This window comes from Hypanus sabinus, chromosome 12 (genome assembly GCF_030144855.1).
Source record: "Hypanus sabinus isolate sHypSab1 chromosome 12, sHypSab1.hap1, whole genome shotgun sequence".
Taxonomy (NCBI): domain Eukaryota; kingdom Metazoa; phylum Chordata; class Chondrichthyes; order Myliobatiformes; family Dasyatidae; genus Hypanus; species Hypanus sabinus.
The window spans coordinates 98,610,843-98,633,970 of record NC_082717.1 but is presented as its reverse complement, the minus strand read 5'-3'; the positions used below and the strand labels follow the sequence as shown (position 1 = coordinate 98,633,970).

The 23,128-nt window shown below is 42.5% G+C and overlaps 1 protein-coding gene across 1 annotated transcript in view; it reads left to right on the top strand.

Moving 5' to 3' along the window:
* igf2r (insulin-like growth factor 2 receptor) overlaps positions 1-23,128 on the top strand; it is a 198,241-nt gene that overhangs the window by 71,051 nt on the left and 104,062 nt on the right. Inside the window, exons 14-22 of the mRNA XM_059986536.1 lie at positions 1,287-1,421; positions 4,201-4,348; positions 4,798-4,972; positions 5,577-5,692; positions 7,030-7,195; positions 8,983-9,159; positions 12,276-12,371; positions 20,171-20,272; positions 22,374-22,548. Coding sequence (XP_059842519.1) covers positions 1,287-1,421; positions 4,201-4,348; positions 4,798-4,972; positions 5,577-5,692; positions 7,030-7,195; positions 8,983-9,159; positions 12,276-12,371; positions 20,171-20,272; positions 22,374-22,548 — 1,290 coding nt within the window. The remainder of the gene's footprint in view (positions 1-1,286; positions 1,422-4,200; positions 4,349-4,797; positions 4,973-5,576; positions 5,693-7,029; positions 7,196-8,982; positions 9,160-12,275; positions 12,372-20,170; positions 20,273-22,373; positions 22,549-23,128) is intronic.

Below are 23,128 nucleotides of genomic sequence, written 5' to 3'. Positions count from 1 at the left end.
TAATCTTAGACCTGTGAATACTGGTCTGATTAGTGTTTCTGGAGCGCAGCGTAGAGGAACTGGAGATATGCGGCCTTTTGCTCTTTAGCACCAAAAATCTAGAATACTCTACTGACTGAGATGTGCCAGGCTAGTATTGCGGAACATTTCAAAACACTTCTAAAAAACTACTTCTAATTTAGCCTATTCAGAGGGCTGCTTAATACCTGTTGATTTGATGTATATAATTTGGTCTATTTGATTACATTTTATTCTATATAATTGTCTTTATTGTTTATTTTTAATTTTGTATGTGTAATTTTATGTCTATTGACTTAACTTTACAATGTATATAAAGCACTTTGGGCCTGCAACTTAATGTATGAAAGCATCAATGTAAATGAAATTATTATTGAAAATTTTGTAGTTGGATAGAAGCATAATTGGGTCATTTTCTAGTTGGCTGGTTTCTTCCTTATTAAAAGTTTTTACATTCATCGGTGCCTGAAGGTGGCTAAGTGTGTTTTTAAATACCTCTGCCAGGGTCCCTGCAATTTCTGCACTAGAGACCTTGTCAGGCCCTAGGGATTTATCCACCCTACTTTTGCCCAAGACAGCAAACGCCCCTTTCTCTGTAATCTGTGTAAATGGGCTGTTTCGGTGTGGTACTACTCTAAAATCTAGGAAGGCTGTATTTTTCTGCATGACCTCAGTTGTTTAGAACATGGAATGGTGCAGTGTAGGACAGACCCTTCGGCTGCTGAACCAATTTAGCCAGTGCCGAACTAAACTTAATTCCTTCTGCCCGCTCAATATCTCTCTCTTCAGTACACATTCATGTGTGTAAGGCCTCTAAACCCCTCAGTCGTATTTGCCTCCATCACCTCTGGCTTTACGTTCTAAGTGACCACCACTCTGTAAGACCAACTCTTAGCCTGACACATGTCCTTTGGACTTGCCCCTTTCACCTTGCATGCTTTTGTGACTGTTGCAAATCCTTCATGTATGTGACAGTATGAAGTATCAGGTTCAAAGTAAATTTATTATCAAAGTAGGTATTTGTCACCACATACTCCCCTGAGACCAATTTTCTTGCGGGCATTCACAGTATAATCGAAATAATTAGAAGTGCAATGGAAAAGCTACACATGACTGATAAAGAGTCAATGTGCAAATACAAGAAAAAAGCAGTACTGAGAATGTACCATAAATTGTCACTGTTGATTTTCTATTTCATGTGGAGTTCTGCATTAAAAGGCAGTATTCTGCCCAGTCTGCTGCATTTACTGTGTTCTGCTCTCTCACAGGGGATCTGGAGAGTCCTCCTATCCTGAAGACTGGCCTCGATGAGTGCTTACATGAAATTGAATGGCGCACGGCTGCTGCTTGCACTTTATCAAAAGCTCAGGGTGATCACTGCACGGTTTCCGATCCAGAAGCCGGTAAGCACCTGACCTCTTGATTCTAGTCTGCGTGAAACTTTGCACTGACCAACTTGTGCAGAACTCCTAATTCTGAGTTTTACTTCAAACGGTTGGAATGTCGGTGTTAGCTCATGCTTTTTACTGATGTCATGAGTTGTGGATTGCACAGAATCAGTGTACCACTTAACCACTGTATTGGGGTGCTTTGAGAGGTCGGTCATGAAGAATGTTAACTCCTGCCTGAGGAGTGACATGGATGCACTCCAGTTTTACTACTGTCCCACAAGGTCAACAGCAGATGCCATTTCATTTGCTCTTCACTCAAAACTGGAACATCTGGAGAGTGAAGGTGTATACATCAAGATTACAATGATTACAGCTTAGCATTCAATACTATCAGCCCCTCAAAACTAATCAATAAGCTACAGGACCTGGACCTGAAAACCACCTTGTGCAACTGGATCCTCGATTTTCTCACTCCAATCACTTCAGATCGGCAACAACATCTCCCTCACAATCTCCATCAGCACAGCTACACCACAAGACTGTGCTTAGCCCCCTACTCTATTTGTTTTATACCTATCGTTGTGTGGATAAGTACAGCTGCAATACCATATTTAAGTTTGCTGATGCCACCGCTGTCATTGGCTGAATCAAAGGTGGTGACAAATGAGTGTATATGAGGGAGACTGAAAATCTGGTTGAATGGTGCCGTAATAACAAGCTCTCATTGTCAGCTGATTATTGACAACGGGGAAGAAACTGGAGATCCACGAGGGGGTCCTCATTGGGAGATTGGGGGTGGGGAGGGTCAGGAACTTTAATTTCCTTGGCATTGTCCTGGGGCCAGCAAGCAAGTGCCACCACAAAGAAAGCACGACAGTGCTTCTAGTTTGCCTAATTTCAGCATGTCATCTAAAACTTTGACAGACTTCTATAGATGCACGGCAGCGGGTATCCTGACTGGTATGGAAACAATGCCCAGGAATGGAAACCTCTACAAGGTGGAGTACTCGGGCAAAGCCCCCCAGTGTTGAGCACACTTTAGTGAGCACTGCCTCAAGAAAGCAGCATCCACTCTCAAGGACCCCTATCGTGATCTGTCACTGCCACCATTGGCCTTGGGTCCTACACCACCAGGTTCCGGAGCAGTTAGTACCCTTCAACAGGTTCCCAACCCGGGGTTCATGGACCCCTTGCTTAATAGTATTGGTCCATGGCATTAAGGTGGGGAACACCTGCCCTACAACCAGCATGGATAACTTCACTTTCCTCAACTCTGAAATGACTCCACAACTTGTCCACCCACTTTCAAGTTGTGACTTAAAGAACAAGCTGTCACGTTGCCAAATGAATGAAAAGCATTGAACCAAAACTGCCCCACAAACCTACAAATGACACTCCATTCTTCACTGAAATCCTTTCCTTTTTTAATATTAATAGTGGAATTTGTTTCCACCATTTAAACAGGGTGTTCTTGCATAATAAAAATGCATCTGCCTGTACTATACAGACTGTACTGACTGACTCTGGTCAAACGTTGTTTCTGCTTGTGTACTTAAAGCAAAACCCCTGTTTTGTTTCTACTTAGTTGTTGTTTTTAACCTCGCCATTCATTTTATGGACTTTTGTTTCTGTTGAGACTAATTTGAGGTGTGAATATTTAAAGTAGTTCTCTGTAATGCACAACATTCAAGTTGGAAAGCATTTCTTGAAGCTGCCGACCAGCAGAGTGTGAGGGATAATGTTTTTGCGATATGAAGCAATTTGTAAGATCAAAATATTTATTGGCATTGAAGAATGTGAGAGCCGTAAAGCTCTCACACGCCCTCAGACCAGAGCAAACGATTAAATTTAGTGTCTCAATAGTGTCATCAGAAATGTTCCAATCTGTTAAAAACCACGTGGTGGCTGCTCGTGCATCAGCCTCTTCATGTATCATGGACAAGGCGTTCTCCTTTGAGGGGATCCACTGTGTATACTGGATAAGCGAGTGTTGGGGGCAGGACGATGGACCTTGGATCAACTGCTACGGCTACCTGATGACCCACCGATAGACGACTCTTTCAGAGAAAACATATTCAACTCCAGTGATCATACTACCGTTAGTAGTTCTACATTCATAAACCAAATGAGTGTTTTGGGAATTCTCTGTTTGCTTGTATTTATACGCTGAACTTGGTGTGTTGAGTGCTTTAATTGGACTTAACTTCCTTCCCCCGATCACCAGTAAAGCTGATGAATCTAAATGCAAGTTGTTCTGTTAGTTAATGAAAAGAGACTGTAGATGCTCAGTAGTTGTCTGGTCTATTTTCTAGAATCTTTTTGCTGGCCAAGTGCATTGATGTTTGCAAGCCAAACTGATTAAACTATTCTATTGACACAAAATGCTGGAGGATCTCAGCAGGTCAGGCAGCATCTATAGAAAGGAATAAAGAGTTGTCGTTTTGGGTTAAGACTCTTCTTCAGGACTGATGAAGGGTCTCAGCCCCAATGTTGTCTGTTTATTCATTTCCACAGTTGCTGCCCGACCTGCTAAGCTCCCCCAGCGTTTTGTGTGTGTTGCTCTGGATGTCCAGCCTCTGCAGAATCCCCGTTCTATTTTCCTTGCTGTCCGGAACCCTGCCTTGTTAACCCCTCATCCAAGAGGAGCTGGATTTGGGCATTAATGTGTGATCCTGGTTACTGCTTAATCAGTTATCCATTTCCTTTGGGGAGAAGGAAGCTTTCAAATTTTAAAAAAAGCAGTTTGCTTGTATGCAAGGGCTGTTAAAACTAGCTGTTGTTTAATTCATAGGCTACTACTTCGACCTTTCATCGCTGACCAAGCAGAATGGCAGATATGAAATTAAAACTGAGAAGTATAACTTTTATATCAACATCTGTGGCAATGTGTCCCAAGAGCTCTGTCAACCAAATTCAGGTGCCTGTCAGGTTGCTCTCGAGTAAGTATCACTGTAACTTGATGTAAACTTGGTTTTGCAGCAACTTATCATTGAATGTCTTGCGTTGCTCTTTGTAAATAATATTATGCATCTTACTGCAGATATCTTTTGCATCAACTGGTACTTCTTGCTGTTCTAGAGTTATTACCACTTGTATTTTTCCTGTTACTTAAATGTTTTTTAATACACCTACTATCTTTCTAAAGGCCTAGAACAAAATTTCTCATTTGTAGGTGTCCTGTACATTTTTGGGAGATCCCTCTGTGCAGTTGATTGCAGTGCATGTTTAACAAAATGTAGTGTTTGCCAGCCTTCCTAATATTTTTTATTGCAAAGTATTTATTTGTGGCCATTCCACCTAACAAGACTATACTCTGGTTCAGAAGGGAAAAGGATTTAAAACTGTTGCTTATGTAGAAGTTCTGACTTTTATTGTAATTGTGCCTTAGCAAAAAGGCTTGGAGCCTAGGAGTATCCAACTCCAGACTGTCGTATTATAATGGGATCATTCACCTGACTTATACAAATGGGACACCCTACAACAATCAACACCACACACAGCGATCTGCGCGAGTTATGTTCCTGTGTGATCAAGATGCAGGCGTAGGACATCCAGAATTTGAGGTCAGTTATTAGACTCAATTGGAAGTTTACGGTGTTGTACGGTGATTCCTTTTGCTTTTTTTTAATGTGTTGCTGATGATTCTTCCTGTTAGGATCTTGGGTAATAATGTGCGATTTTGTATTACTTTGAAGCATTCCAGACAGATTGCTAAGTCCTATTAATGAAAGAATTTAAGCTGAAAAGGAAGACCCAAGTTCTAAGCTAGATTTAGATTTAGTTCCTTTAATATCAGAGAATGTATACAGCCTGAAATTTGTATTCTTCACAGACATCCATGAAACAAGAGACCTCATAAAATGAACGATACTCAGGAGCCCTGAAACCACCCTTGCTTGCCCCCCACCCCCTGCATCAAGTTACCCCGCCTCCTACTCGCACCAGCAAAAGTACTGAGCCCTCTCATTCCACCCCCACCATGCAAACAACAACAAAAGTCCCAACAGAGACCATGATCTAGAGATGTCAGTACTGGGGCAGGGGTTAAAGAACAATTCTGCTTTTATTATTGGGTGCTCCCTCTGTGTGTGTGTGTGTGTGCGCTTGTGTGTATTATATATGAGAATACGATGTTACAAATTATTTGTGTTTCTAAAATCACTGTAGGAGGAAGATGAACACACTTATAACTTCAAGTGGTACACTGAATTTGCATGTCCTGAAGTGCCATTGGAGTGTCTAGTGACTGATCCAGTCACCAAGCAGCAGTATGACTTGTCAAGGTAAGAATCAATCGTTTTTCGTATTTGTATTTGAATTCAAAGATCAGATTTCAAATGCATCTTCAAAGATGGATATTTCTAAGGAATCTTTGCTGGGTAGTAAATGTGAGAATGGAGTCTGCCCATCATCTGGTTTTGTACAAGTTCTTCCTTCCAAGTAAATGCAAGAACAGTCTATTATTGGAGCTTAGTTGTAGCTGTTGGTTTTAGGCCTAATGGCTCCTGTATTCCAAATCTATAATTTTGACGTCACAGTATAGACAGCTGCCAGCTAGGTCAATATGGAGTCCATTGTCAGAATCTGTCGTGGCTGTCCCTCTTGATGGGTGTGGAACAGATCCGATAGGTCAAATGACATAATTCTGTTCCAGGTTTATTTTCTTAATAACTCTACCCCACCTGCTTTCTAAAACCCATGAACACTATCTCAATGTTTTTTATTTCTGTTTTTGTGCTGCTTATTTTTAACTTAACTATTTAATACACATTACTGTAATTCAGTTCTTCCTATATTTATCATGTATTTTATTGTACTGCTGCTGCAAAGTTAACAAATTTCACACCATGCTGATGATATTAAACCTGATTCTGCTTCTCCTCACCCGCCCATCATCTCCCTCTGGTGCCCCTTCTTCCCTTTCTCCCGTAATCCATTTTCCACTCCGATCAGATTCCTCCTCCTTCAGCCCTTTTCCCAGCTTGCCACTTTGTGCCCCCAGAACAATTGCTCTGTCCTGTCAGTGCTGCAAGGTTGAACTGGCTCTAAAGGCTCACTGAGGGCCCCTGGTGGAACTACATGCACTAGCAGTCTGGTTTTACATCGAGATGGTCAATGCCATTTTGCACTTCAGAGTTTTTCCCCCTCTCATTCACCTTGACATCACCTGCAAGACCACATTCACTACTAATTCAGCAATACCTTTTAGAAAGTGTGGGTGAGGCACTGCCTTGAATACTGTCCCAACTTTTTATGCTTCCCTTCAGAGTTCAGAATCAGATGAAGTGCATTGAAATCACAGTTGCAGTGTTCGGTTTTCAGTTTTAAACTCCAGAAAGCATTCTCATCTGGTTACACAAGCACTGAGTCACTGCACTCAAGCTTGAGGTCGGTGGTTTTGTTTGTGAGCAGATGTTTATTTGAACTGAATTTATGTTCATAGGTATTTTCATTAAATGAGATGGGCAAGATTTGAAGTTCAGCCATTTGCTAACAAAAACGGGCTGTAGGCAAGGGATTACAGCTGTAAATTTCTTTGCAATTTTAAATGTTAAAGTTGATGCAAGCTGCGGTTTATTGTCTTCTATGTCCTTAACAAAATATATCCTCCGCTGTTCAGCTTATCGAAGTTTGAAGACAGTGATGAAAGCAACTGGATCACCATGGACTTGTCAACGAGTGAGCGTAAGAAGTATTACATCAACGTTTGCCGGCCACTGAATCCGGTCCAAGGGTGTGATCGCTATGCTGCGGTGTGCCAGACAAAATATGAGAGAGATTTAACGGTACATGTCAACCATAACTGTAAGACAGTCAAGCTCCTTGTAAAATAGAAATAAGCCAGACAAGTGAACGGGATCAAAAAGTTTTACCAAATTTAATCTCTATATTCAAGTTGAGCAAGATTAGTTTGTATAGTAGGGCAATACTCATGGACGTGCATACTTGTATTGGAGTCTTTCTAGTAGCAGATCCAACAGAAAAATTTACATGTGATTACAGAATTAGAGCTTAAATATTTTTAAAGAATTCACATTGGGGTTGCGCATTCAGTTGCTGCTTTCTTGGGGAACTTTTGTACCTAATGAAGTGGCCACCGAGTGCATGTTAGCTGTCTTCTGCTGCTGCAGCCCATCCACTTCAAGGTTCGTCGTGTCGTGCATTCAGAGTTGCTCTTCTGCACTCCACTCTTGTAACGCGTGGTTATTTGAGTTACTGTCACCTTCTTGTCAGCTTGAACCAGTCTGGCCGTTCTCCTCTGACTCTCTCATTAACACAGAACTGCTGCTGACTGAATTTTTTTTTGTTTGATTTACAAGCTGTTCTCTAAACTCTAGAGACTGTTGTGCTTGAAAATCTAAGAGCAATTTCTGAGATAATCAAGCCACCCCACCTGGCAATAATAATCATCCATGGTCTAAGTCACTTGGATCACATTTCTTCTCCATTCTGATGTTTAGTGTGAACAACAACTGAACCTCTTGACCACGCTTTTGTGTATTGAGTTGCTGCTAAATGATTGGCTGCTTAGCTATTTGCATAAATGAGCAGGTGGACCTAATAAAGTGCCACTGAATGTATATTGAGTATGTAATCAGTAGGAAATTACATAAGCTTGCATAAAATAGTGATCAAAGTGGGAAAAAATTGGATTCGGGTTGTACACTGTCTTGCCAGCTGTAAGAGCAAAAATTAGCTGGTGACAATTCAAACTTAACTTGAATCCATTCTGCAGGTCAGCACAACATTACCTGCGGCTGACTTTGGTGTGTGTAAAGCCAGTACTAATTCGCAGTAAGACAATCTAGTAATATCTAGGGGCCTAACCAGTGTGGCTGGAACCACAGCCCGTTTCAACTATTACATATGCCGCAAGGATACAGAATAACATTGTATCACAAACATGAGATTCTGTAGATGCTGGAAATCCAGAAAACTCACAAAACGCTGGAGGAACTTTGTAGGTAATGCAGCATCTATGGAGGGAAAAAAATCAGTTGATATTTCGGGCCAAGACCCTTCATCAGGACTGGAAAAGCAGGGCGAGGCAGCCAGAGTAAAGAAGAGGTGAGGGAGGAGAGCAGACTGACAGATGATGGGTGAAACCAGGTGAGGGGGAAGGTGGGGGGGGGAATGGGATGAAGTGTGAAGCTGGGAGGTGATGGGTGGAAAAGGTAACAGTTGAAGAAGGAATCTACTAGGAGAGGTGAATGGACCCTGGGAGAAAGAGGAGGGAGGTGATGGGCAGGTGAAGAGAGAGGGTGAAAGTGGAACTACAGTGGGGAATGAAAAGTAGAGAGATGGGGAAAGAGGAGAAATTTACGGTAAGTTAAAGGAATTGATGCCGTCAGGCTGGAGGCTACTCAGACTGAATGTGAGATGTTGCTCCTACAACCTGAGAGTGGCCAGGTAACAACGTATCAAACCACCTTAATCCCAGTGTCATCTGTTACTGATAAGTTAAATTCAGTTGAACAACGGGTTCTGTGTGTTTTATAATTTAGCAGCACGTAGTTTAAACACAGTGGGGAAAGTTAGTTTCTTAATGTACACTTCTGGTTTTTGCATTCAGGGTGCTCTTCATGAAAAAGTATCCATTAGCAATCTAGGGAAGGCCAAAAGTGGACCCAAGCTGGAAAAAGATGGACAGATTATCTTGGAATATGTAGGTGGTTCCCTGTGTACCAAATCTAATGGGACACAGACCTCTTACACAACGCGTATTCACCTGAGTTGTTCAACAGAATTGGTAAGGAAGTTTACCTTTGACTTGCATTCGCACTGTTAACAATTTAATATTTATTGAGATACAGCATGAACAGGCCCTTCACGCCTCCCCTCCCAGCCCCCAGCCTAATCACGGGACAACTTACAATGACCAATCGGTCTGTCTTTGCACTACGGGAGGAAACCAGAGCACCTTGAGGAAACCCCACGGGTATGGGGTGTGGGGGGAATGTACAAACTCCTTACAGGCAGCAGCAGGAATTGAACCAGGGTGACTGGTACTGTGAAGCATTGTGCTAACCACTACACTGCTGTTATGCTTTCTGTAACAGGTTTGTCCTGCTTTACTAAAGGTGTTAATTTGCTTGTTAATGATCAAACTGAGCAAAATTCAATCCTTTGATTGGAATTTTCTTAAACTTCAAATCAAATGGCTTTAGTCTTTGTTTTGTCACTGGATTTTAAAAGACTTTTTATAAATCTGTTTACGTTGTAACTACATGCTCGTATTTGCACATTTATGCACATTTTATTCCAGATCTGTATTTTAACCTCTCTTTTTATATAGAAATCTTTATTCTTTGTAGTTGAATGATTTTAGTTGCAAGTCGTGCCAACAAATCAGCAAGTCCTAATGTGTAAATGTATATAGCAAACAAAGTTGATCCTCAGTCCTTAATCAACCTAAATAAAAATTCTTTAGAGATCTCAGCAACTTATTAGAGTTACGATGAACTATTGTGTAATCATAGCTGTCAGGGAAGTAATAGAAGAAGAAAGCCTTCATGAAGGAACAAGGCTGAAAGTCACTGTTAAACACGAGAGAGACCCTGCAGATGCTGGAACTCCAGAGTAACACACAAAAAGATAATAGATAAAGCTGGGTGTGGGAGGGGGCATGAGGTAATAATCTGGGAGGTGATGGTGGAAAAAGCAAAGGCTGGAGAAAAAGGAATCCGTTCTCCTCTCCTATCAGGTTTCTTCTTCTCCAGCCTTTTGCCTTTTCCACCTATCACCTCCCCCACCCACCAGGCTTTATCACCGTCTGGCTTGTTCTCCTTGTCCTCCCCCCACCACCACCTCACTCTGGCTTCTCTCTTTCTTCCCCCTCTCTCCCCCCTCCAGTCCTGATGGAGGCGCTCGGCTCAAAACCTTGACTCTTCATTCATTTCCATACCTGCTCCAGCATTTTATGTGTGTTGTCTGGAAGTTACTCTTGTGATCTGTTTTAAGTACCAGTGTGTACGTTCCCTTATTGTTCACGAATTAATTTTGTTACTCCATGGCAAATTTGCACTTTATCAAGGTGCTGTGCTGGGGCAGCAACACAGGTGATGCCAACAGGCTCAATAAACTGATTAGAAAGACTGGCTCTATTATAGGAGTCAAACTGGACACTGGAGGCTGTGCTAGAACAACGGACCCTCTGGAAAATCCTGGCAACTCTGGACGTTGTTTCTCATCCTCTGCGTGCCACCTTGGCTGAACAGAGGCGCACTTTTAGTAATAGACTGAGACAACTGCACTGCTCCAAAGAGTGCGAAATGAGGTCATTCTTACCCTCGGCCATCAGGCTCTATAATGTCACCCTTTAGCTGGGAAGTGATGACTCCCTCCTATTAGACTGTTTGAGGTAACTTTTTTTATTCTTTCTTTCTTCTCTCCCAATATTTGTATATTTGTGCACTTGTAATGCTACTATGACACTAATTCCTTTGGGGTCAATAAAGTATCTGTCATTCCTTTCTCATCTCTAGTGTGTCCCATAGCAGCCATTGTGTTTTCTGAAGGCCAGCCATAAGATACAAGATAGGAGCCGAGTTAGACCTTTCAGCCCATTGAGTCATGATCATTACTAGCTGCTAGAACAATGTGACTGGGTGTGGGTAGACTGGGACTGCAGGTTAAGACTGTCATTCATTGTTAATATACAACAGGAGGCCATTAGGCTCGCGTTCTCCTGAGCAGAGCAGCCCATCAATCCCACTCCCCTTCCCTTCACATTTCCCTGTTCCCCCACAACATTCTCTCTGTCTGTGGCTCCCAGATGAAACTCTTGCCACTCCATTGCACTAAGTGTATTTATTGTAACCCATGAGGCCATATCTGGATGTGGAACAAAACTGGATCACTCGGTGGAAACGTGCGATTTTGGGAGAGCATGACAGCTTCACTCAGTGTGTGAGACCATGAATGAATCCAGGTTTCTGCAGCCCTGAGGCAGTGGGAATTGCTGAACTTTTATTGTGACGGAGTAATACTGTGGTATCTCTTGCTTCAGTGAGTCATCGGTAGGAACCTGTTTTTGTCATCTGCAGGTGCTTTTTCTGACAAAGCAGTGATACAGGAGTTAGACACCAATGCACAAGCCAAGGTTATTCTTTGTTCTAGAGTGTAATTTGGAGTCTCAGATTTGATTTGAGATTGGTGAGCCAACAAGTTGCTCACTGAACCTAGAGAGGTGATTAACCTTTTCTCAATTTATCATGGATTGCACAATCAAATGGACCTGGACTATGGTTCTAAGCCTTGTATTAATCGTAAAATGCAACACTCATTGTCTTGGCCTATCCTTGTTTTCTCAGCAAAGTTCTAAATGTGGTTTTCCATTTGAATTGAATTATAACGTTCCTCTTTGTATTTCATAGTCTTCCTTGCAAGTTGTTTCCAGTTTTCACCTGAGTGAGTTCACGGTTATTAAGCACATGAAACACTTAATCTAATTCAAGCCTGATTTATGAATTTTAAGTTTCAGGTACCTGTCTGCATAAAATTTGCCTGGGGTAATTCATTTAAGTATTACAGCTTCAGTACATGTAGCTTCAATCAATAAGGATCTGACTGCCATTTTAAAAGGAGTTTGTACTTTTGTGCTTTTTTTTTTGAGGGGGAATACTTGAATTTTGTAATAGATCTTAAGTTTGATTTGGTGTAGCTAATGTCAGTAGTCAAATGAAGGCAGAGCAATGTGTACCCAGTGTTCAGGGACTTGGCCTCAAGGTCAGACTGCCCATCGGGACGCTCTCTCTTGAATCTGCCCTGGTGTATATAGAAACGTGTTCTTCAGCATGACTGTATCCGTAGAAATGCTGGTAAAAATCTACCTCTTGAGTGCTGATTGATCTTGTGCTTGTCTAGTCCACAGGTCCAAGGTTCGTTGACCAGAAGGACTGCGTGGTCACCTTCTTGTGGGAAACTGATGCAGCTTGTCCTGTCACCACAGCTGAAGACAAGGTAATAGAGGTTGTCAAGCACGTTCATCTTCTATCATGGATTTCTGTATCAATCCTACCTTTACCTCCATAACAGGAGTTCCCAACTTTTCTATGCCATGGACCTATACCATTAAGCAAGGGGTCTGTGGACCTCAAGTTGGGAACACCTGGTTTAACATATAAAATTTAATCACACTCGTATGGTTTCAACTAAAAATGAATATAAAAAAAAGGAAACCATGCAGGGTCAGTTTGGAAATTCATTTTCTAAAGGAGAAAAAAAACTGAAGACTTTAAAGCTTGCTTGTAATTACTCAGCTTGTAACTTGGAGTTGAATCCCTGTTAAATTGATTATTGACCTGGTGTCAATATACTCAATCAATGTTTCAGGAATGGCTTCTTCCTCTCTGCCATCAGATTTCTGAATGGACAATGAACCAACCAATTGACACAACTTCTATTTTTGCTCTTATTTAATATAGTCTGTGTATATTCCTCAAAGTGATTTATAGTACTTTTATCTGGTTCCACAAAACAGCAAACTTCGAGACATATGCCAGTGCTAGTAGGCCTGATTCTGATTCACATACATTATAATATTGACCCTTGCTGTGGCTAAGTTCCATTCGGTTTCAAATCCCTCATAGTCTGGCCCCTTCCTATCTAATTACTGCAATCAGAATATGGTTTATTACCATGTAATCAGGTTTGTGAAGTGAAATCTGTTAACTAAGTAGCAGCAGTTCAATGCAATACGTAATATAGAAGAAAAAATATATAATAATAAATCTTATTGAGTATACTTTATATGGTATGTGTATATAGAATAGATTAAAATCGTGCAAAAAAAAACAGAAATAGCAATCAGATGGCAGAGGTGAAGAAGCTGTTCCTGAATCGCTGAGTGTGTGCCTTCAGGCTCCTGTACCTCCTCCCTGATGGCAGAGGGGAAGAAGCTGTTCCTGAATCGCTGAGTATGTGCCTTCAGGCTCCTGTATCTCCTCCCTGATGGCAACAGTGAGGAAAAGCTGCTGGAGGTTCTAATAATGCGTGCTGCCTTTCTGAGACACCACTCTCTAAAGATGTCCTCGATACTTTGTAGGCTGGTATCCAACTGAATTTACAAACCTCTGCAACTTCTTTTGGTCCTGTGCAGTAGCCCCTCCATACCAGACAGTGATGCAGCCTGTCAGAATGCTCTCTGTGGTACAACTATAGAAGTTTTTGAGTGAAACCCCTCAGCACCTCTCTCCTCTGTCTGGCTTAGCCTGTTCTTGCACTGAACAACTTCTCTTTTAATTGCACTCACTTCCTTCAGGCACAGCTTCAAGCCATACTCGCCTCTGTGGGATATGGGGAACAGTCCTTGTTACAGAGCTTTATAAGCTTCTGCTTATAATCAATGGTACTTCAATTCTCACACAGAGCCCAAGCGACCTTTGAAATCCATCGTCACCTGGGCCACCTAACCCATCACTTGCAATGCAGAATCAGGTTGAATATCACTGGCATATGTCGTAAAGTTTGTAGTTTTGCAGCAGCAGTACAGTGCAATGCATTAAAAACTAACTAAGGGATATGTGTATGTGTAAGTAGTGCAACAAGAGAGCAAAAAAAAGTGAGTTGGTGTTCATGGGTTGGTTCAGAAACCTTATGGTGGAGGGGAAGAAGCTGTTCCTAAAACAATGAGTGTGTGTCATCAGGCCCCTGATGGTAGCAGTGGGAAGATGGCTTGTCCTGGGTGGTGGGGGCCCTCAATGAAGGATGCTGCCCTTTTGAAGATGTCCTTGATGGTGTCCATGATGGAGCTGACTGAGTTTGTAACTTCCAGCTTTTTCCAATTTCGTGCAGTGGCTCCCCCACACCGGATGGTGATGCAGCCAGGTAGAATGCTTTGCATGGTACCTCTGTAGAAATTTGCTTAACTCCTGATTCCTGTTTTGGCAGATCAGGTATCAACCTGTATCTACCAAAAGCCTATGGTCAAGCCAACTCATCCACTCTGTTCATGCCTTTCGACATTTGAAATGTTTCTATGAGGTCCCCCCTCATTCTTCTAAACTCCAAGTACAGTCCAAGAGCGGTCAAACATTCCTCATGTTAACCCTCTCATTCTCGGAATCATTCTAGTGAATCTTCTCTGAACCCTCTCCAACGTCAGTACATCATTTCTTAAATAAGGAGCCCAAAACTGCACACAGTACTCCAAGTGAGGTCTTACCAGTACCTTACAGAGCCTCAGCATCACATCCGTGCTCCTATATGCTATTCCTCTAGAAATGAATGCCAACATTTCATTCGCCTTCTTCACCACCGACTCACCTTGGTGGTCTTGGCATCTTGGCCTCTTGCACATTCTGGGAGTTCTCCCCCTTCCTTAGTGGCCACACTGACTAGATCAAGTCAGGTAGGTCCAATCTGGGACTTCCTGAATTCTAATAGCTTTTGGACAGCATGCTCCATCTGTGAATGCAGTGATGACATACCTGTTTTATTATTCCGTTTATTCCAGTGGCTTCCATGTGTGCTGGGAGACTTGTTTTCCATTCTGCTTCCACATGGAGTGGTAACTCCATCTGAACAAGTTTTTTTCAAAACTTGGTACTTCTTCCAGGGTAGTTAACACGTAATTGGTTGGTGGCCTATCCGTGTGTATCTTGGCTTCTTTAAAATAGCTTACAATTTACTGCACCAAAGATTTCTTTTAGTGCCACCATCACTTCCATTATGACCAAAGTCTGCTGGGAAGGAATTCACCAGTAAAATGCTGTAGGTATTGGTAAACGGAAAGTAGTGCTTCAGGCAGTGATTAAGTCGGGCAGAATGTAGAAAGAGGAAAAGGTCATCAGTTCGAAACGTGAACATTGCCCCTGCAGATCATGCATGACCTTCGTATCCACACTTTATCTTGTACGTGGGACCCAGTAGTGCGTCCAATACTTCCGCCCATTCCAAGTAAGGAACTTGTTTACAGCATTCCCTCAACCAGTAGGAATTCATCGGTTTGTTCCCGGAGTTAACGACATTTCCACATCGAGCTGCAAGTTGTAGTTCTGTATATTGGATTCAGTGGTGGATAATTCCGCACGTTCTGCATGCTGGTAACCCAACACCACGTGAAGGATCTCGACGTGTATATGCTGAGTGTCCGTTTCCCACTACAGATGCTGCTTGACCCTAATCACTTACAGTCTCATCCTCCTGTTTCTTCTGCAACAGTTGCTCCTGTGTCTCTTACATAAACGCTACCTCCACTCTCTGGTAAACCAGTCTCATGCTATGTTATCAACCAGTTCTGCTGGAGACTTGGCTCACGTAATTCGAGCCCATCTTTCTTAGTAAAAGTATGGAACAAACTCAGTGGCTCAGAAGCAGCACGAGGGAAGATCTAGTCCCTCATAATTGGGGCCTTCAGAAGGTGGCTGGTGAACTGCCTGCTTAAAGAAATTCTCTATAATATCCCTAAAACTGTCATTACAATTGTAACATAAGTTATAGGATTGCAGACCTAGAAATCCCCAGATCCCATGTAATTGTGCTGGAAACTTCGGATCTAAAACAGTCCCCAGATACAGAAAGCCCAAATTGGAATTTTGTTCCTAAATGCAAGTACCTTTCCAGGTGCTCAACTCCACCCTAATGCTCCTTGAAATGCTTGTTATTACTAGTTATAAAGCATTTTATCTTGCTGCATTGAAGGTCTCATTTCAGTCCAAACTAATGATTTTACATTTTTAAACTCTGCACGTATTTAAAAGTCAATACAACAGTTTGTATTTCACAAGCGGCATCTCTTTTCGTACCATTTGCATTCTTTCCGCTTCCAGGTTAAAGTTTATTTGCGTGTTAATACTGTTCCTGACGCTTTAACTGCGGTTGTTCTTTCCACTGTATGACTGCTTCAGAAGGGAAATCAGTTATTGTCAGGGTATTCAGATCAGGTGACATCTGTGTGCAAATTGGCTAACGCTTCTGAATCATGTCTGTTTTCCTGGACAGTCTGCCTGAAATGAGTACATCAAGCACAGATTCTCAGCATCTGAAAAGTTGTGCTTATGAACTTGCCTCTGGATTGCATTCTGCTGTTGAATCAAAATAATTCCACCAGGTCTGTCAAATTTGTCCCAGGTCGTATGTTCCCTTCGACCCCCATTTTTGATGCATCGCAGATACCGTCCTATATCCAGATGTATGCTGGCTTGGTATGGTAGCTGCTCTACCCGGGACCACAAATTGCGGAGTATTGTGGCTACAACTCAGCATGTTACAGGAAGTGGGCCTCCCCTCCGTGGGCTCGGTACATCGGTAAAGCAGCCAGTGCAATCGACAGCCCCACCCACCCTGGATATTCTCCTTCTCCCCCTCCCATGAGGCAGAGAGTAGAGAGGCCTGAAAATATGTATGTTTAGGCTCAAGGACAGCTCCTATCCCACTGTTGCAAAGCTATTGAACAGTTCTCTGGTACAATAGTAGTCTGTTGCCAGTGGTGTAGTGGCATCCACACTGGACTTAAGGGTGAGTGGTCCCGGGTTCGAATCCAGCTGGCTCCTTGCCCGCCTTCCATCTGTGCTAGGTTGAGCGCTGAGCCTCAAAACAGACACATGCTAGAGAAATGGCAAGGTTGTCACCTGATGTACCAAACTAGGCACAGGGAGAAACTTTACTTTTTTTTTTACCTGGTATGATAAAATTGACCCTAGTAACGTAGCCTTGCACCTCACTGTGTGTCGGCATTGCATTTTTTCCTGCAACTGGAGCACTTTATTCTGCAACACACACAAAATATAGGAGGAACTCAGCAGGTCACACAGCATCTACGGAACTGAATAAGCAGGCCAAGATTTTTATAAAAAAAACACAAAATGCTGGCAGAACTCAGCAGGCTAGACAGCATCTATGGGAGGAGGTAATAATGACGTTTTGGGCCGAAACCCTTCATCAGGAGTGAAGTAACACCCCACTTCTTATCCCCCCTCGACCATCCCATGTTACTTCACTCCTGATGAAGGGTTTCGGCCTGAAACGTCGTTATTACCTCTTCCCATAGATGTTGTCTGGCCTGCTGAGTTCTGCCAGCATTTTGTGTTTTATTTATTTCCAGCATCTGCAGATTCACTCGTGGGGCCAAGACTTTTCTTCAATACTGGAAAGGAAGGGGCAAAATGCCAGAATAAAAAGGTGGAGGGATGCAGAGAGAGGACAAGCTAGAAGGGGATTAAGAGAGAGGCAGGGAGGTGATAGTGGGAAAGACTAAGGGCTGGGGAAGAAGAAATCTGATAGGACCATGGGAGAACTTGGAGGAGGAGGTTAGGAGAAGAGATCAAGGGCCAGAATGGGGGAATAGAAGAAGGGGGAAGGGGAAAGAGAATTTTACTGGAAGGAGAAATCGATGTTCATGCCATCAGATTGGAGGCTACCTAGGTTAAATATGAGGTCTAATGCTTCACCTCAGGATGTTGCCCCTCCACTGATGTCATCATGGCTGAAGAGGAAGCCTTGGACCAGCCCTTCACAATGGAAATTGGGATAGGAATTAAAATGGCCACCAGGAAATTCCACTTATTGCGGATGGGGCAAAGGTGCTCAACAAAGCTGTCTGCCAATTTACATTGGGTCTCACCGATATAGAGGAGGCCACATTAGGAGCAGCAGGTACGGTGGGTGACCCAAGTGAAGTGTTGCCTCACCTGGAAGGGACTGTCTTGGGACTCTGAATGGAGGTGAGGGAGGAGGTGAATGTTTATGATTTACTTTTTTTTTCTGCATTCTATTATTGATTTCTCTTGTAATTCCTGAGTGGGCTGACATGATGAAATGGTCTGTATGGATGGGATAAAAGCCCTTTTTCCACTGTCCATGTGACAATAATAAACCGTTCAGTTGGAATACAAGTCTATTCCATTCTAAATTTTCACCCTTGGTAATGGCGTCTGTCTGACACCATTAAAAGGCAATGAGTGGATTTACTCCTCTGGATCCCACTTTCCATTTCAGTTGGATTGTTTGTAAAGGAACATCTCTCTGATCCATCAGCTGAATTTGTATCTCATTACAAGATTTGATTTGATATGGGGTTGATGCAAACTTTCATCAAATTAGTGACACTTGTGTTAGACCATAAGACATAGCAGCCATTCAGCTGATCAAGTCTGCTCTGTCGTTCCACCATGGCTGATCGCAGATCCCACTCAACCCCATACACCTGTTTTCTCGCTGAACTGTTTGATTCCCTGACCGATCAGGAAACAATCAACTTCCGCCTTAATATGCTCACGGACTTGGCCTCCACTGCAGTCTGTGGCAGAGCATTCTTCAGATTCACTACTCTCTGGCTAAAATAAATACTCCTTGCCTCTGTTCTAAAAGGTCATCCTTCAGTTTTGAGGCTGTGCTCTCTAGTTCTGTAACACCATAGAATTTTATCTTGTTAAGCAGCCTCATGTGTGGCACCTTATCAAATGCCTCCTGAAAATCCAAGTAAATGACATCCACTGCCTCTCCTTTGTCCACCCTGTTTCTTACTTCCTCAAAGAACTCTTAATAGGTTTATCAGGCAAGATCCCTTTACAGAGACCATGCTGACTGACTTATTTTGTCATTGGTCTCCAAGTACCTCGAAAGCTTGTCCTTAATAATGGACTCCAATAATTCCTCTCTTCTTAAAGAGTGGGGTGACATTTGCAACCTTCCAGTCCTCCAGAACCATGCCAGAATCAAGTGATTAAAAGATCGTGACCAATACATCAGTTATCTCTTCAGAAACCTTTCTCAGGACTCTGGGATGTGGTCCATCTGGTCCAAGTGACTGATCCACCTTAAGACCTTTGAGTTTGCCGATCACCTTTTCAGTTGTTGGTGGCTAGTGGTGTTTCGTAGAAATTCTAACAAATCAGGAAGGACCTGTTGGAAATAGACTTGGCAGAAGTGCTCAACAGGTCAGGCAGCATCTGAAGAGTGAAAGTTAATGTTTTGTGTTGGCTACCCCTTCACCAGAATGATAGAAATGATTAGACACGGGTTGTAGGGTGAGGGAGAGAAAAGGGGATCTCTGTAAAGGTGGAGACGGGAGGTTACCCAGGTGATTTTGCTTTCAAAGCTTATCCAATTAATAGATGAACAAGGCAATTACTTGAGCTCATCACCCCTACTGGGGGTTATCAGCTACCCAAAATTCTATATCTTGGACCAGTCTTTCAAGTTGTCCCCAGGAGTTGCCCATCTTCCAGGTCGTCTTCTTCTTCCAGAGATGGTATTTGTAGCTCCTGGTTTTTATGTCATGGGATTGCAACTCCATACCCAACCCTCCTCCTCTCGCGTCCAGGTTTGAGACTGGCCATGGCGGAATGAGGCGACTGGAGGATTGAAAATGGGAGAACCTGTGGGACTGAGACTTAAAATACAGCAATTGCAGGAATCCTGAAACAAAGCGAAATTGGTAAATGCCCATAAGGTCAGGCAGCAAGAGAAATACTGAATTGAAGTGGAAAACCTTAACTTGTAACTGATCAGTTCTGACACAGATCGTAAGGGCTGGTTGTCTGAAACGGCTGAATTAATTTTTGAGCCTGAAAGGCTGCATTTATATTCCCATGGAATGAGGTGTTGTTCCTTAATACTCTGTTCCACAGAAAATCAACATAGGATGCCACTGACAAACAGCTGCGTCGGCTGAAGAATTTAAATGGTGTCTTGGGTTGCACAGCCATATTTATGGATTGAAATGGTGTTGAATTGTATTGTGAAAAATTATTCCTTTTATAAAAAAAATCTTTGTAAAATTAGTTGCTGTACTGAAATTTGTTTGTATTTCTTTCTAGGAATGCACATTTAAAGATCCCAACACTGGTTTTGTCTTCAACTTTCTGCCTCTGGCTTCAAGCAAGGGTTATACAGTGACTTGGAACCAAGTAACTTTTAAGGTTGGATTAATATAAATGGCACCTTTTCCTAAATATATACACTTTAATATGTGCTTCTGCATGCGTCGTAAATTCAAATATCTAATCAGCCAATGATGTGGCAGCAACTCAATGCATCAAAGCATGCAGACATGGTCAAAAGGTCCAGTTTTGTTCAGACAAAACACAGAATGGGGAAGACGTGTTCTAAGTGACTTTGACCGGAGAATGATTGTTGGAGCCAGACATGGTGGTCAGAGTATCTCAAGCTGCTGATCTCCTGGGAAATTCTGCACATGGTGCACATTTACAGCAAATGGTACAAAAAAACATCCAGTGAGTGGCAGTTCTGGGTGCAAAAAACGCCTTGCTAATGAGAGAGGTCGGTGAAGAATGGCCAGACTGATTCCAGCGGACAGGAAGGCGGCAGCATGTTCACCTGTTACTAAGTGGTGTGCAGAAGAGCATCTCTGAATTCACAGCACCTCGAGTCTTGAAGTGGATGGGCTGCAGCAGTAGAAGCCCGTGAACATACACTCAGTGGTTATTTAATTAGGTACAGAAAATGCAATGCCTAATAAAGTGGTCACTGAGTGTACTTGTGTGAATTGGTAAAGTGGAGTGATCCTTATAGTGTAGACTCAAACTAATAGGTGCTCCCTGGGCTGTTGAGTTCATTCAGTATTGTGTGTGTTGCAACAAGTTTAGATATTCAGTTCAGGGAAACAAACTAGTTGAATGCTACAACACTTTTAAGACCTTCTGCACCTGAACCTGGTCTCAGTTAAGACGTTTGACTGTGAGTTTTCACATCACAGAAATTCAGATAATTTTTTTTCCCAATTTGCAAATGCACTGAGTTCAATTTGGCAAGTGTTAGATGGTCTGTTAATTTTTGCAATGAACATATCTCACGGCCAATGGTCACTGAAACACAGGACATTCAGTTGGGCTCTGACACCTGAGAATAGGAATAGATGACAGTTGGTCAAGCCAAGCAAAGAATTGTTAATAAACTGTGAAAAAATCGGAACCATAATCTGGGTAGAATATTTAATTCTATATTGAATGTGGTCTAGGTATGAAATTTGCTCATAAGTGGATTGAAAGTCTAATACTTAAAATTGAAATATAAAACCAATAATTCAGATAACATTAATTTATAGTGCTAATGAGGCTTAAAAAGGAATTAAAACTTATGCTACAGCCAAGACAAACTTGATTCAACTGTTTATTACAGCAGAGATGGGGCAGAATATTTTATCTAATCCTTGGGCTTCAATGACGTGCCCCTTGATACAAAAGGACTTCCTGAATGGCGATTTCCAGTTTACTCAACAGTCTCTGTTCATGAACACAAGAGATCCTGCAGATGCTGCAAATCCAGAGTAACACACGCAAAATGCTGGAGGAGCTCAGCTGGTCAGGCAGCGTCTCTGGAAAGGACTAAGCAGTCATCATTCCTGGCCAAGATCCTTCATTAGGACTGGGACGGGGAAGGGGGAAGAAGCCAGAGTAGGAAGGTGGGGAAGGAGTACAAGCTGGCAAGTGATAGGTGAAGCCATAGGTAGTGGGGAGTGGGGGAGATGGGACGAAGTGAGAAACTGGGAGGTGATAGGTGGAAACGATAAAGGGCTGAGGAAGGAGAATCTGATAGAAGAGTGGACCATGGGAGGAAGAAAGGACGGGGGGGGGGGGGCACCAGGTGAGTTCATGCACCCGTTTTCAAATGTATCCCTGAGTTTGTATTACTTCCTAACAAAATGTATGGCTTGACACTTGGCTTCAAAAAGAAAGCTCTATATTCCTGCCCATTTCCGAACAGCTTTTCACAGACCACTGCTGACTGACTGGCTTTAACCATTACATAGCCAAGCCTAGTTAACTAACAATCAAAGACAATTGGTCCTTATTTTTGAACTGGAGAAGACGACAATATACTCTCATATGTTAATTAGGTGAGAAAAACTGCTGTTAATCCCTACACTGTATCTTTCATTTGATTAAGCCAGGGTTTCTCCTCCTGGTCAAACCTAAAGTCTGATTGATTCCAATTTCAAATGTATATTAAGGTTTTCATCATTAGTGTTTATAACTATTTTTCACTTTCACTTTTTTAAAGCTCAACATCTGTGCTGGTCTAGACGAATGTGGTAAAATAGGAAACAAGACAGCAACTGGCTGTGAAATAAGTGAACAGGGGGCAGTACGTCTAGTCGGACAAGAAACTGCATTTCAGGTTTCTACTGATGGTTTCATAACGCTCACATACAAAGGTGAAATGCAGATTAAGTCAGGTAAGGGCACGACCTAAGATGAGAATATTGTGCACTGCGCTACAGAAATAGGCCATTCTGACAGCTTGCTCAGGGCAGCATTCAAACTCTAGTGTTTTCCTGTCAGTTAAGCTCAACCTGAATATGTTGGCAAGGGAAGCGGGCCACTGGAGGACTGCATGGCATTTGTCTGGTTCCCCAGTGAGTGCTGTGCTGCCTTTTAAAGACTGAGCTTAGATCAGGCGGTCTTGAATTTTAATAAAAAATATAAAAATGTATGTATTGGAAATATTCAGCAGATTAGAAGATGGTCTTGCAGTTAACATTTCGGGTCCACAACCTTTCATCAGAACCAGAGCTTTATGACCATCAGCACTAGACCATTCCTCATTTCTCCACTGATATAATCGTGGGAGGAACAGGAGTAGGCCATTCAGCCCCTTGAGTTTGCTGTTCAGTAGGGTCGTGGCTGCTCTGACATTCCTACCCTGTTCCCTAACTTTACTGATTAGAAACCTGGTTGAACCTTAAACATCCTCAGACTGCCCCCCGCAGCTCTCTGTACAGAGAAATTGCAAAGCCTTGCAGACAATGAAAGAGA